The sequence below is a fragment of the Paroedura picta genome, chromosome 3 (assembly GCF_049243985.1).
Source record: "Paroedura picta isolate Pp20150507F chromosome 3, Ppicta_v3.0, whole genome shotgun sequence".
In the NCBI taxonomy this organism is placed as follows: domain Eukaryota; kingdom Metazoa; phylum Chordata; class Lepidosauria; order Squamata; family Gekkonidae; genus Paroedura; species Paroedura picta.
The window spans coordinates 106,722,955-106,737,105 of NC_135371.1; the positions used below are offsets into that span (position 1 = coordinate 106,722,955).

General features: G+C 44.8%; 1 protein-coding gene across 2 annotated transcripts; it reads left to right on the forward strand.

Moving 5' to 3' along the window:
* The first annotated feature begins 430 nt into the window (after positions 1-430).
* On the forward strand, positions 431-13,162 carry LOC143832551 (uncharacterized). Of its 2 annotated transcripts, none has more exons than XR_013229309.1 (3): positions 431-1,229; positions 9,536-9,588; positions 10,795-13,162. XR_013229309.1 is itself a non-coding variant. In XM_077327130.1 (3 exons), exons 1-3 carry the CDS (start codon positions 1,500-1,502, stop codon positions 10,996-10,998), a joined length of 309 nt encoding a protein of 102 aa, XP_077183245.1. In that variant the 5' UTR covers positions 431-1,499; the 3' UTR covers positions 10,999-13,162. The 2 variants fall into 2 exon arrangements, 1 of the variants encoding a protein (XP_077183245.1); XM_077327130.1 differs by having other exon boundaries at positions 431-1,551.
* Positions 13,163-14,151: the final 989 nt, after the last annotated feature.

A 14,151-nucleotide genomic window follows, 5' to 3' on the forward strand; every position in this document is an offset into this window, starting at 1 on the left:
CCACAGGCAGTTCTCCCACCCCTAGCAGGCACATGTCAATTTAACTAATACATATCAAGGAGTATTAAGTCAGCAATTTATTCTCTGTCTTCAAAATCGTGTGCTACTTTTGTGAAGTTCCCTGTTGCAAATAGTTGTAACAATTGCTTCAAAAGTAAGTAATAAATTATTCCAGTCGTTGAAAGGATGGGATATATATGTCTTTGAGTGTTTTAAGATGTGTATTATATGTACACGCGCACCTACATGGACCTCCTTACATGATAACACATGACACTTCCGTGAAGGTCTCTGGCTGACAGGGAAGTAAAAGTGTACCGAATTGAACTGAAAAAAGTTGTAGCGATGACAGTGAGGATTGGGCAATCAGGGGCGTATCTGGAGCGGTGCAAGCAGGGCACAAGCTCTGGGCGCCACAGGGCCCTTTGCAGTTCCGCCCTGGGAAGAGTCTGCCTCAAAGCCTGGGTGAGCAGAAGCCGAGGCCGATCCAGGGGGTTTCACCCCACCCGGCCGCCTTGTTGGCTTGCAAAGGCGTCGGGCCGGCCAGCTTGGGTAGAGGCGCCTTGCCGATTCGCCCTGCCCCAGGCAGCCGGGGCGCACTGTCTCCTGCGCCCAAACGAAGCCAAAAAGCCGAGCGCGGCCTGCCCCTTCCCTTCCCCGGCCGCCCCGAGAAGCTGGTAAGCAGAGCTGGAGAGCGCCTGAGCGCAGGAGCCGTCAGACGCGTGGCGAGCCCGCAAGCTTCGTCGGATTCTGCGAGCCCGGCAGCCAGAGAAAGAGAGGGGCGTAGGCCGGCAGGCCCCAAAGGGCACCTGGAGGGCTCAGTGGCGAAAAGGGGAGCGGCCGTGGAGGAAACTCCCCAGAGCTCAGCACCGTGGCGGCGGCGGCAGCAGCTTCAAGCGTCTGCCGTTCCTTCCAACTTTGGAGTCAGTTCTTGACTGGAGAAGGATTCGTCGAAGAGCCCAGTGAGGCGGAGGAGTCCTCCTTTTCCTCGCCAGTGCCGGTGTCTTCCCTCCCCACGGGTCTTCTGGAGCGTATACCCAGAAGTCAACGTTGCTGACCTTCAAGATGCCCCTGGATCAACTTGGTTCGGAAGTGGCTTGCCATTGCCTGCCTCCCCCTCAGGACCCCGGACTGCGTTGGTGGTCTTCCATCCGCGTTTGACAGGGCGGATTCCGCACTGGTTTTGATTATTACCTTGTGGATCCTGCTGAATTTACATCGATTTGAATGTGGGTCTTCCTGGCTTCCACCCCCCCATTGAAACAGAAAGTGTCCCTCACTCCATTGGGGAAGCTCAGAGGGGGGGGGGGAGCCAAGCGCAACAGAAGCCTCTTTCTTTTCCGGAAGGAGGGTGTGTGTATGTGGAGAGGATTGGAGAGGGGGGGGGGGGGAGAGGCAAATCTCTGCTGAGAGAAGTTAGGGCTTCTGGAGCGCAGTCACTATAAGACAAGCCTTGCAACAGGGAACCAGGAAGACTCCGTTACTACACCATTGGAGGCATGAGGCAGCAAGTTAATTCACAAAAAGCAGAGAGCGGCACATTTTCTCATGGTAGGTTTTGAAATATCAAGGCTTATAATCCACTCCAGGATATCGCAGGGGAAAGGTAGGGTCACCACAAATCAAAAATGCTTGTTGCAGAGGGAAGATTTAAAGCGCCCAAAATCAAAATGCAAATCCAATCCACTGTAGAGGGATTCATTCGAACTGGGACTGGGTAAAAAGCCAGACTACACCCAGGTGTGTGTGTGTGCATGCATAGGGGTGGTTTTTACCTTTGGAATAGCTGGGAAAAGGGAAAAGAAAGGAGAGGGAAGGAACCAGCCACTTGCCCAGAACCAGCCACTTGCCCAGAAAGCAAAGAACACCCCCCCATACACATACACATATATATTCAAGTATCTGCCTCCTTCTGTCCTTCCTCCCCCCACACACACACAAAAACACATCGACCACAGGATCCTATCTTGACTCAAGTTCAGATCTGAAGGAGGCTGAACATGAATTAAAATATAGTGGGGCTTTCTGAAGGCTATGACTCCCCCCTCTCCCCTCCCTAGATGCCTGGTATAAAAAGATTATGAGTGGAGTAATTAGAAACCCCGGAAGTGGCACAATCATGCAGAATTTGGTTAGGAAGCAGCTTTTGTAGATGCATCCCCTAGATGCTGATCTGAAGAATCCATTGCCAGGAGACATCAAAAGCATGCCGTGTCGGAGGCAGTTTGCTAACTTTCCATTGGGTGAGGCATAGGTTCCTGCCTATGGTCCCTGGAGAGCGCTAACTTGAGCCATGATAGAGAAAACCTCTCCTGGCTTGCAAGGGAGCCTTCCCTTTTCCACACCTTAGGTGCCTGTCAGATGTTTGGACAAGGACACATTTCAGTGCTCGTGCTCACCTTAGGCCTATTTTCTATAGATATTGTATTCTCTTAGGCACAATTGTAGGACATTCCTTCCTGTCAAAGGCTGAGCAACCTTTAGAGGTTATATAAACTTTGTTAAATTTTCCTGACTTTTAAAAACTGAGTTCACTACTTAATAGGTCCTATATCTGTTTTGGCCATGTAAATTGGCCACGTTATACAGATTCATAGTGCATTGCTACCTACCCTGACACTTTGCAGAAAAATAAAACACGGAACAGATACAAGATAGACATGGCAGTGGTAAAGGTCTGTTCTGAGAATAAAATATTATCATTGTTTATAGGAGGATTAAAACAACAAATATTACTGCTAGTGCACATAAATGGCAGTCAGAGCAAATTAGCATTTCTACCCCAGAAGCAACATCAAAAATAATTTTTTGAGTTTTTCCCTATAATCTGATCTTTCAGTTAGTAGAGCAGATGTACATAAGAGCTGTTACTCAGTACCTAATAATGTAGCTCCACTGTATTACTGATAGAAAACCTCTAACAGTATAATTCTAAATGTAGACTGGAATAACTAGAACTGGACTCTAAATTGCCCTCATAGTTTAAATCACAGAGTTTTGACAATATCAATAACCATCATAATATCAAAACTGTATTAAATGTTTCAAACCTTTGGGATACTTTCAACCACCACCTTAGCTTTCATAGCAGATATTAGTAATATTACTTTGAGTACACCTGTTGCTGTGTTTGTGTAATCAAATGATTTCTTACCTTTCCTGCTTTCAACCTGCTCTGGCTCCTGGACAGTGGCTCTTATGAATCTGATTGCTGTAAAGTGTCAGTTGCTTTTGTATGTTCAAATTCTGAAGCTACGGAAACATGACTTAACCACAAAATTTCAACATTCAGAGTTCCCCCTCCCCCCCTTTTTATAAGCAATACAATTTAAAAAAAAGGAAACCACAGAGTAAAGATCCAAGAGTCCCAAGTAATCTCTGAAGAGGAAATTGGATTATTAGATTGTCACTTATGCTATGCAATAGGAATTTCCTTTACTACTTCATTCTCTTGCAAGCCACACACGTGTACAAACAATATGATACAAACCAATGGACCATACATGCTAATATGACCTCATTGGGAATCCAGAATATATTTATGCCTAATAAAAAGGGATAACACTGAATTTAGTGCTATGCAATAGATAATTAGGGAATTTTCTGATTCAGAAGCAGTAGGAAATAAACTTTAAAAAGATAACAGCATGCAATTTGAAAATATATGTTGCAATGATGATGTACAACATTTAGTATCAATGGTAATCTGGGTAATATAAAATAGATTTTAAATGTAGTTAGGTAGGTAGGTATGTATTAAAGATATTTCTATGTTGCTACTTCAGAGTCTTGCTCACGGCAGCTTACAGTTAAAACATCACATTAAAACATGTCATTAAAAACAATCCATTTGCATAGCATAAAAACTATCCTTCACACAGATGGAGAGACAGGCTAAAATGAATTTCCCTAGTGATAAATGTAAAGTTCTGCATTTAAGTAGATAGAAAAAATCAAATGCATCATTATAGGATGGGGGAAACTTGTCTTGGCCATATGTGTGAAAAGGATCTAGGGGTCTTAATAAACCATACACTGAACATGAGTCAGCAGTGTGACTCGGTGGCTAAAACAGCAAATAGGATTTGGGTATAGTGTTCAGATTGTGTGAGGTGATAATACCACTTTACTTGGTACATCTGGTTAGACTTGGTACGATCTGTGTTCAGCTTTGGGCACCACATGCCGATAAACTGGAGCGCTTCCAGAGGAGAACAACAAAATGGTGAGGGGTTTGGAAACCAAGATGTATGAGGAAAGGTTGAGAGAGCTTCATCTATTTAGCCTGGAAAGAAGATGACTAAGAGGTGATATGCTAGCCATCTGCAAGTACTTGGAGGGCTGTCACATAGAGGATGGAGCAGAGTTGTTGTTGTTATTGTTATTATTAATTAAATTTTTTACCCACCACTCTCAGGACACTGACTCATGGCGGGTTACAATATATAAAACCCCACATTAATAAAAACCCCATTAAAACCCCAATTACAGAAAACATTACCAAAAACAGCAGCAGCATGGTGGCAAAACCAAACCTTCCCCCATAATGGTATGCCTGCCCCAGGGGCAGCAGAGGGCAATGTCCAAGCCAATGGCATGACTTCCGTGTGTGTGTGTGTGTGTGTGCGATAGATCTTCCCTCTACACAGCCCTCAATTTTTAATGGGGAAATTTAGGGAACAACAGATGAAGTGTCCGTTTATCCTTATGACAATGACTGAGTAAAATCAGAAGTGAGTTTTTATTACCGTGGCAGACTGTTCATGCCACGAATTCTTACACAAAATGTGCAGACTGTTCATGATCACCACATGATGAGCTCAGCTATCTTTCCTCTACTGAAAAAAATTATAAGAATAGTTACTGAGAAATTATCTTGCTATTTTCCCCAAGGTTCTTAACTGTGTTAATTATTACTATTTTTATTGTAGTAAACTAGATAGTAAAGAGTTAACTGAAGCTTGATTAGGAGTGAAGGGAAAATCCACCCCTGAATTTATTCTTTTCCTTGCTTTCATTTTCCTTTGTTAGTTGGAGCTAGGTTGCAATAAAGAAGTTGTGTTTTTTCATCTTTATCTTTACTAATGATAAGGATATAATCAATTCTGCCCCCCCCCCCCGAATCTCATTCAACAGGTGCTCCCTCGCTCTCTGAAATATGCCCAGGGCTGAAGAAAAGTCATAGGGTAATCTGTTGTATTGGTATAAGCCTTTATCAGTGTTTATTGTGGTGAATTTCTTGGAATCTTCTTCCAATTCCATCTGTTGGTAGGCTTGGGACATGTCCAACGGGACCTCCTCCAAGCACTGCCAGTAGATCTTTTGTACGTGGAATTGGGTAATTGTCTAATTTGGAGGCTTGGTTTACTTTAACTTGGTAGTCTCTGCAAATGTGAATCATTTTATCAGGCTTTGCTACTGGGATGATTGGAGTTGCCCATTCTGAAAACTGCATAGGGGAGATAATGCCTTCTTTCTCCAGCCAATCAAGTTCTTTAATTATCTTATCTTGAAGGGCATATGGAACTGGTCTAGGTTTAAAAATATTTTGGCTGACTTCCTTGTTTCATATGTAACCTAGCTTTCATGCCTTTTAAAATCCCCAGTCTCTCTTGAAACACTGCAGAATGAGGATTTTTTTTTTTTTTTTTTTAGTGCTGGCATTCCCTTCAGGTCCAAGTTACATATTTCTTCCCAATCAATTTTCAGTTCCTTCTACCAGTTCCTGCTGAGTAAATTTGGTCTATCTCTCTTTATGACCACAGCTTGTAAATCCCGCTGTTGCCCTTTATATTTCACTGGGATCCACACTGACCCTACTACAGGAATATTTTCCCCATTGTATGTCTGCAATTTAACTTTCCAGGGCCTTGAGGCTACCTTACTCTGCTGGTAGGTCTTTTCATTAATCACTGTCACTGAAGCCCCTGTATCTGTTTCCATGCACACAGGTTCATTATTCAAGTCCACCGACTTGTGCCTTAATAGAATACAGCGTGTGAACCAGGCCTTCTTCCTTTTCAGCCTCTTCCAAATAACAAGCTTCCAGCTTCTGCCCCTTCTGTTTAGGAATCAGTAAGTCATTCTGTGGGCCTTGCTGAACTCTCTGAAAACTTGCTCTACATTCTCTGGCTAGATGCTCCACCTTCAAATATTTGTGGCACTGTGAAACTTTATGCTGGCAAACCAAGGCTGAGTGACTCCCGCCACACTGGAAACATCCCCCTTGGGCTTGAGGCTCTTGCTTCTGAGTTTGTATTTTATGTAAGGAGTCCATCTGTGCCTTTTGTGTGTTAAGTTGTAAATCCTTGACATTTTTCATTGCAGCCTCCATGGCTTTGCCAGCTCTACAGGTTTGGGCCAAGTCAGATTCTGTTCTGACAGTGATATTAGGCCTCGGGGAATAATGTTCTGCTAAAACCTTTTGCAAATCTGGGAGACTTTTGTCTCCAGGGCAGAGTCTGCACTTATTTTGTTTATTCCATTGTCAATCCTGTTGAATCCAGATCGCTTTGAACTCGGGTCTTCATCTCCCACCCCCTCCCCATTGAAACAGGAAAGTCTTCTGCACGTGGTTAGGGTAGTTCAGAAGGGGGGGGGAGCCAAACCTCTTTCTTTTCTTGAAGGGGGGGGGAAGAGGAGCCAAGCAGGGAGCCTCTTTCTTTTCTTGGAGGGGGGGGGGAGAGGATCGAAAAAGGCAGAGAAGGGAGAAAAAATCCAGGACCAACAGAAGTTGAGAGAAATTAGGAGCTTCTCCTTTAAGGCAAGCTTGTCACATGAGCAGGTGTGGCCTATCAGAGGTTCTCTACCACAGAGCTTGCTTTCCCAATCTGGATTTGAAAGATATTGAGGGTTAAAAGCACTCTAAGATATCGCACAATAAAGGTAGGGTCACACTGGATCAATCCTTCTTGCTGCAGAAGGAAAATTTAAATCACCCAAAATCCAAACGGAAATCGCATTCTGTGTAGATGGCAGGGACTGAATCGACCTGGGACTGGAATAAAAATTCCGTGCAGTTTACACCCAGGCTTCTCAGGATGCACTAGGCCTCGCAAGAAGGAATAGGTTTTGCTGCCACAGACACTCAGAAATATTGCTTTCTGTTTAGTAGCATCTGTGATTCCATTAGCCAAAAATCAGTGATCTAATCATTCCTTAATTGCCATTCCTCCGTTTCTGAATCAAATTCCTCAGTTTTGTCATATGAAGCCATGTTTGCACCTTCGTCACCAATCTTGTAATCAATAAATCTAGGTACTCAGAAGAACTGCAGAATACAACTTTATTACAACCTAGCTCCAACTAGCATAGGAAAATGAAAACAAGGAAAAGAATACATTCAGGGGTGGAATTTCCCTCCTCTCCTAATAAAGTTTCAGATAGTAAAGATAGTCTTTACTATCTAGTTTAGTACAATTATTTATTGATTTATTATTTCAATTTATATCCCGCCACTCTCTATTTTTATCCTTGGCCAAGTGGCAGAGAACAGAGGCCACAGGGACCCTCAGACACCTTGGCTGAGAAAGACTGCATGAGTGCTGGACCAGTGAGAGGCTGCCTGAAATAGGCTGGGGTCCACACAAAAGGATAGAAAACGTCAGGGCTTGCCTTGGTGTAGTATGGCAATGTAGCCACCGCTTCGCTGCCATTCTAGCCCACCTAACATCATTGTCTGGCTGGTGCTCATAGTCTTAATCTTCTCAGCTGTCTGCTCACCCAATGCATGCTCACTTGTTGGTCCCAGGTGGCCTCTTGCTGGCCCAGCATGCATGCAGTGTTTCTCAGCCAAGGCATTCCAGGGTCCCTGTGGCCTCTGTTCTCTGCCACTCAGCCAAGGGTAAAATGATGACCTCCCACTCTGCTGCTTGTGTTTGGTGGTGGGGGCAATGGTAGCGTGCAAGCCCCCAATGCTCTGCTGCTGCCAGTGAGAGCTGCCCCCTAGCTGCCACTGCTCTCACACCATGGCCTCTTGGCTCAGCTTGGTGGGTAGGCAGGCAGCACTTCCTCCCTTCTCCTCCTCTCCTCTTCCTTTCCCCTCATACTGAGGCAGCCAGCATGAACCACCATCCCCAACACCGTCCCTTCCCTTTTTGCAGCCCTGAATCCTGCTTATCAGCCAGCCTCCTTGCGTCCAAGCCTTCATGAAGCCCATCCTCTTTTGAAGCTGCTGCCACCTGTCACCTTGATCCAGAGTGACTCTACCTCTCCCCCGCGATATCCAGAAGTGGATATAACCCTTGATATTTGAAAAATATGCATGTTGCAGAGGGAAATTTGAAAGGGTCCAAAATCAAAATAGAAAACTAATTCAAGGAGGGATTTATTCATACTGGGAGGGATTAAAAAGCCCTATGCAGACTACACCTAGGTTAACCTACTGTTTTCCACATAGAAGTTCCTGGGAAACCCATATTAAGAACAAGAAGAGCAGTTTTCTCCTCCACAGTTTATCCCCAAAGTATTAAGTGACATGCTGCCTCAGATTTATTTTACACATCATAGTTAATAGGCATTAATGGACCTAACCTCTGAAATTGTGGCTTGGATTGAGAGAGACAGAAAAGTTAGGCATTTAGGAATACTGTGAACAAAGTAAGAGAAAGAGAAAGAAATTGAAAACTATAGCTGATTGTACAGAATTGAACGTCCATGGTTGGAATATTTAAGAATCTGAAAAACAATGACTGGGAAACTGAAAGAGACAGTAGGAAGGAAGATGGTGATTACATTTATAGCAGTACTTGGGCTTTATGTGACTACTAGATGCAAAGCCCATTGTATTAAAAATACAATGGGTGCTATCATCAGCACTGGTGGGGCCGGAGGCCTTGCAGGGGTGTTTGCGGGACCCCCGCCGCTCCAGCTCTGCTGCTCCCTTCCCTTCCCCTCCCCCCCCCGCCCCCCAAGGGCTAGGCTTTGGCAAGGCGAGAGGAGCAGGCCCACCACATCATGCTGAAGCCTTTCAGCCTCCCCCCCTCTCCCCCGAGGTCTGGGTGTCGGCGGGGCGACGGGAGCAGGCCTGCCACATCTCTGATGCAGCAGGTCTCCTCTGTTCACTGTGGTGAAGCCTTCCCCCCCCCGACAAGGTCCCAGCTTTGGCGCCAGTAAAGAAGCAGGGCCACCGTGTCTTCGATGGTGGCGAAGCGTCTTACCCTGGCCCTCTCACCTTCAAGTCCACAATGGGGCAACTGGCCAATCAGGAGCTGCGCCATGCTTTGCCGCTTGGCCCCAGAGTGACACTCGGAGGGGCCAGTTGGGAGCCACTTCGCCCCTGAGTTTTTATCACGGACTCACCCTGTCCCTTACTCTGCCCACAATGCCCTTACTGCTTTATTTTTACTTCTCTGCAGATTGTGAGTTTGTTTATTTAAATATTTATATCATGTTTTACAAGGTGGCTCAAATTCATTAATCAGAATGCCACAATAGTTTGGTCTTTTCTGTGGATTTGGCCAAAAGTGACATATTCTAGAACAGCCTGTGACAAACAGATCATTAACATATCTCCTGAATTGATCTTATTTTTCAGGAAATGACATGGAAGAGGAGACCCCCTGCTTTTTCTGGCTGAATAGAGAAGAGGTGTGTGTGTCTGTGTGTCACAGAGAGAGAGAGAGAGAGAGAGAGAAGAACAGTTTTAGATATTGGCAGATACAGAGAGAATAGATTTTACTGTGAGTTGGCTGAAATGTATTGAGGATGCAGACTGTCACTTTCTCTGTATGACCATGCTGTGGGCAGGAAGGGAAATTAAATAGCTTGAATTTTGGGTTAGAGAATCAAAGATCATGAATGAAGAACCACAAGGAACTTCCATAAATTGTGGGGAAGTTTGTGGGGATTTGCGACTCTTTGCTGCGAAGAGCACAAGAAACAGCTTTGTATCAGAGTTCTCCTGCCAGTTCTCCTATCTTGGCCTCCCTCCTGCAGCCCATTTAAACTGTGCTGGGCGAGGGAACCCATAGCTGGGACGCAATTCTCAGTCATTAGTTTAAATCAGCGGTCCGCAAGCTTTCGGCCGCTGCGGACCGCTGCTCCGGAGTGGGGGGAGAGGGCGGCCCAGGGGCTTCTTGCTTGGGGGGGGAGGGAAGAAGGAGCCGCGGCCCAGTGCCAAGGCCTTCGCGGCCCGGCACCGGGCCGCAGCCTGCGGGTTGGGGACCACTGGTTTAAATGACTCAGAGCCATTTAAAACCTGCTTTCTGCTCTCTGCCAAAAGCCGTGGGGAGCTCAAAGCACGGTTGAAATGGCTCTGAGCCATTTAACCCAAACACCTAAGTGATAGGAAGCTCCCAGCTCCTTGGCTGTTTCTTGTGCAGAGTAGAATGCAGGGTTTCTGCTCTTCAGGAACAGTCATGTGAACCACTTAAAATTCATGACAAGTCCATTGCACAGCCAGAGAGAGAGAGAGAGAGAGAGAGAGAGAGAGAAGGGCTCAGCGGTGCATAATCTGATGTAATATGCACAGAAAGCTGAACCTTTCCCCCTCCATCGGGAAACCAGAGTGTGTCCTACTCTGGTTTCCCCCCAGCTGCAGAGAAAATTTCAAAGATTAAGGAAGTTCCCTCCTCTTTACACAGAAACAGAAACATTTCTGCAGAAAACTCCAAAATATCTCTGTTAATTTCCTTCCCACCCACTGGTGTGCTAATGATTGCCACCTCTTCAGCCACCAAAACCACAAAATGCCACAAAATGTCCCATTTTCCTCAATCTGTATTCCCCATCGAATCCCTTACCACTAGACAGAACATCTGCTTGACAAAATAACTTCTTCATCTTTTCTTCCAGGTTTTGATTCTAAAAGGACCCAAAGCAATGATGATGATGTCATCTGTTCAGTCATGTCCGACCCTCAGTGATTCATGCACCCCTGTCTCTGACTGCTTCTTTCAGTTGGTTCACGGCCATCCCTGTATCGGCTTTGATCGTGTCAAGCCAGCGGATCCTTTGGCGACCACGTTTCCTTTTGCCGCTGACCATGCCAAGCATTAATGATTTTTCTATCGAGTTTGATCACATGATGTGTCCAAAGTACGTGAGCTTTAGCCATAATAGCTTCCCTTCTAATGACATAGTTGGTTTGCCCCTCTCTAAAACTATCTTGTTGATAACTTTGGCTCTCCATGGTATTCGCAGCATTCGTCTCCAACACCATAATTCGAAAGCATCTATTCTCCTCCTGTCTTCCTTCTTCAGAGTCCAGCTTTCGCATCTATAGCCTGTTATGGGGAAGACAACGGCATTGACTAGCTGGCACTTTGTATTAAGGCTGATATCTTTACTCTTCCATATTGCGTTCCGGCCCAGTGTTATTCGCTGTTTGATTTCACGGCTGCATCCACCACTTTGAATGATCATAGAGCCAAGAAAGATGAAATCATGAATACATTCAATGTTCTCATTGTCAGTCATGACTTTGGTGCTACTGCTAGTAATTGTCATGATCTTGGTATAGTCCCATCTTTTTACTTTCTTGTTTTAGTCTCTTTATCAGGATCCTCAGCTCATGCTCTGATTCAGCAAGGGGTGTTGTATCATCTGCATAGTGGAGATTTTGACTCCAACCATAGATTTTTCCAGATTAAGCTTCCACATATCTATCTATCATCTATCTATCTATCTATCTATCTATCTATCTATCTATCTATCTATCTATCTATCTATCTATCTATCTATCTATCTATCTATCTATCTATCATCTATCTATCTATCTATTTGGATTTTCATACCACCCATTCTTTACAGATCTGGGTGGTTTACCTGGAACATTATAACTTTCCATAGAATATTATAATAATCTATAACATTATACAAGTTTCAATAGAACATCACAACAATCTATCTAGTAACAATTCACAAGACAACATGAATACCAACAAACTCGGGAGATCAAATTGCTCAGTCATAGATGGGTGTCTGAGGGGGGGGGGCGGCAGATGTTCAAATCGGTTGGCCTCAAGCAAATGCCTGGTGGAGGAGCTTTCTTTTGCAGACCCTGTGGAACTGTGGAAGTTTGGACAGGGCTCTGATCTCCTCAGGGAGCTCATTCCACCAGGTGGAGGCCAGGACCAAAAAGGCTCTGGCCCTTGTTGAGGTCCGATGTGCTTCTTTGGGGCCAGGGATCCACAGCTAGTTGGAGGTGGTGGAGCATAAGGCTCTTTTGGGGGTATAGGTAGTCTCTCAAATACACTGGGGCTAAACCATGTATGGCCTTAAATGTGGTTACCAAAACCTTAAGGTTAATCCAGATTTTATCCTTAATCCTCTTTCCCTCCCTTCCCTGACTAAGGGATCCAGAGCTTATGATTATTATGTGTATTTTCTTCAATCTCTCTCTGTATTATTCTGGTATACATCTTAAGGAACTGGAGGTGCAGAATTCTCCTCCACCCCAGATCACCGTGAAGATTGAGAGCCATTCCGCACAAAGGGAAAAATACCGTGATCAGCACTGTATGATCCAGCTTTTTTTGTAGTGTATTACCATCATTTCACACCTGATGTTTATCTCTGTTTTTGTTGTGTTATCATTCCTTTTCCAGCATTCCTCACCTGCTTTTGGTTTACGGCCGAAGAACAATAAGTATGTTACAAACTTGCAGTGCCACCCCCAGCTCAAGCATGCCAATCCCTTCTGACAACCAATCAGAGCAGAGTCTATCAGCAAGCTGCCTTAAGATATTTTTTAAGAAAAACAGAATTAATCATTGCAACGAATATTCATTCATTCACAGTTGCCCAGGAAATCTTTTAAAAAATCCACTTTTGCTTTTTTCTCCCAATACCTTAATCTCTCTCATATCCACACAATGTGAAGGGAATAAGAATGGCAGCCTCCAGGTGGAATTCATCTCCTGCATCCCCTGGAATTACAGCTCTCCAGACTAGAGGAATCGTTTCCCCCGGGGAAAATTTATTCCTTGGAGAGTTGATTCAGTGACATTCTACCCAACTGAGGACTCTGCCTCCCCCTGGCAGTTACGTAGCCTGGATATGGCAACCCCATTCCCCATCCCCTGCCAGTGGCCAGAGGGGATCTGGCAAAACTAGAAGGAAAAAGAGGTGAGGGAGGGAACACATTTTCATTGCTCAAATGTCAGACTGGTTTTGATCAAACCTAACCCATGGCTCACTGTTCTTTCCAGCCATTCAAAAACAAAAAAGAAGGGGGGGGGGACTTCATTGTAAATTGGGACCAATGTTGCACTTTGTGCACATACTGAAAATAATCTGTCACAATATTGTGATGAGACTAGTGAGTACTCGTTGCTACGAGCCATTCACCATTTTTTAAAAACACCTCTGCCCCTTAGAAATAATGGTCTCCTCGCGTGACAAATACTGCCATCACCTCCTAATGTTCCCTTGACTGATGACTGCAGTAGCTGGCGGCATTTTCAACTTGTGTAATCCACTTTTTGTGATTATACTGCCCTCACTAAAAACAGGAGATTTAGTGAGATCAGCACTGCAATGAGGCGGGATGCTTACGGCGTAGTTTAAAACGCCAAAATAAAAGTGTCAGAGTAAGGTAAGGATCTCGCTGGATTTTCCTTGTGCAGAATGGCCTTGACTTTAAGTCATCTTCCTGTATGAGCAAAGCTGTGGTTGGACTTCCTCATGGGACTGATTGTTTCAGTACAGGCACCCTCTAGCCCTGAAACATTTCTGCCTTGGCATTTCTTGAGAGATCACTGCCCAAACCTGCCCTTTCTGGGTAAGTTTTGGGTGGCAATCCAAGAAAGATTGTTCAGATTCCAAGCAAGAGGCAATCTTGAGAATTCATTCTACAATGGGGAAAAGTAGACAGGATAATCCAGTTTAGGAAAGAATTGGGGGGGGGGGGGGAATGAGAAAAGACCAGGGCACCACAGGAATATTTCTTAAATTGTCTTGACATAAGAAACAAAAACAGCAGTGGTAACACTGGGGAATAAAAATGTACCATTGAAAATACCTAAGGCTCATTGACACCCTGACCTGGATAGCCCAAGCTAGCCTGATCTCATTAGACTTCAGACGCTAAGCAGCGTTGGTGCTGGCTAGTATTTGAATAGGAAACCACCCAGGAATTCCAGGGTCACTGTGCAGATGCAGTCAGTGTCTCTTGCCTTGAAAAACCTGTGGAGTTGCCATAAGTCAGCT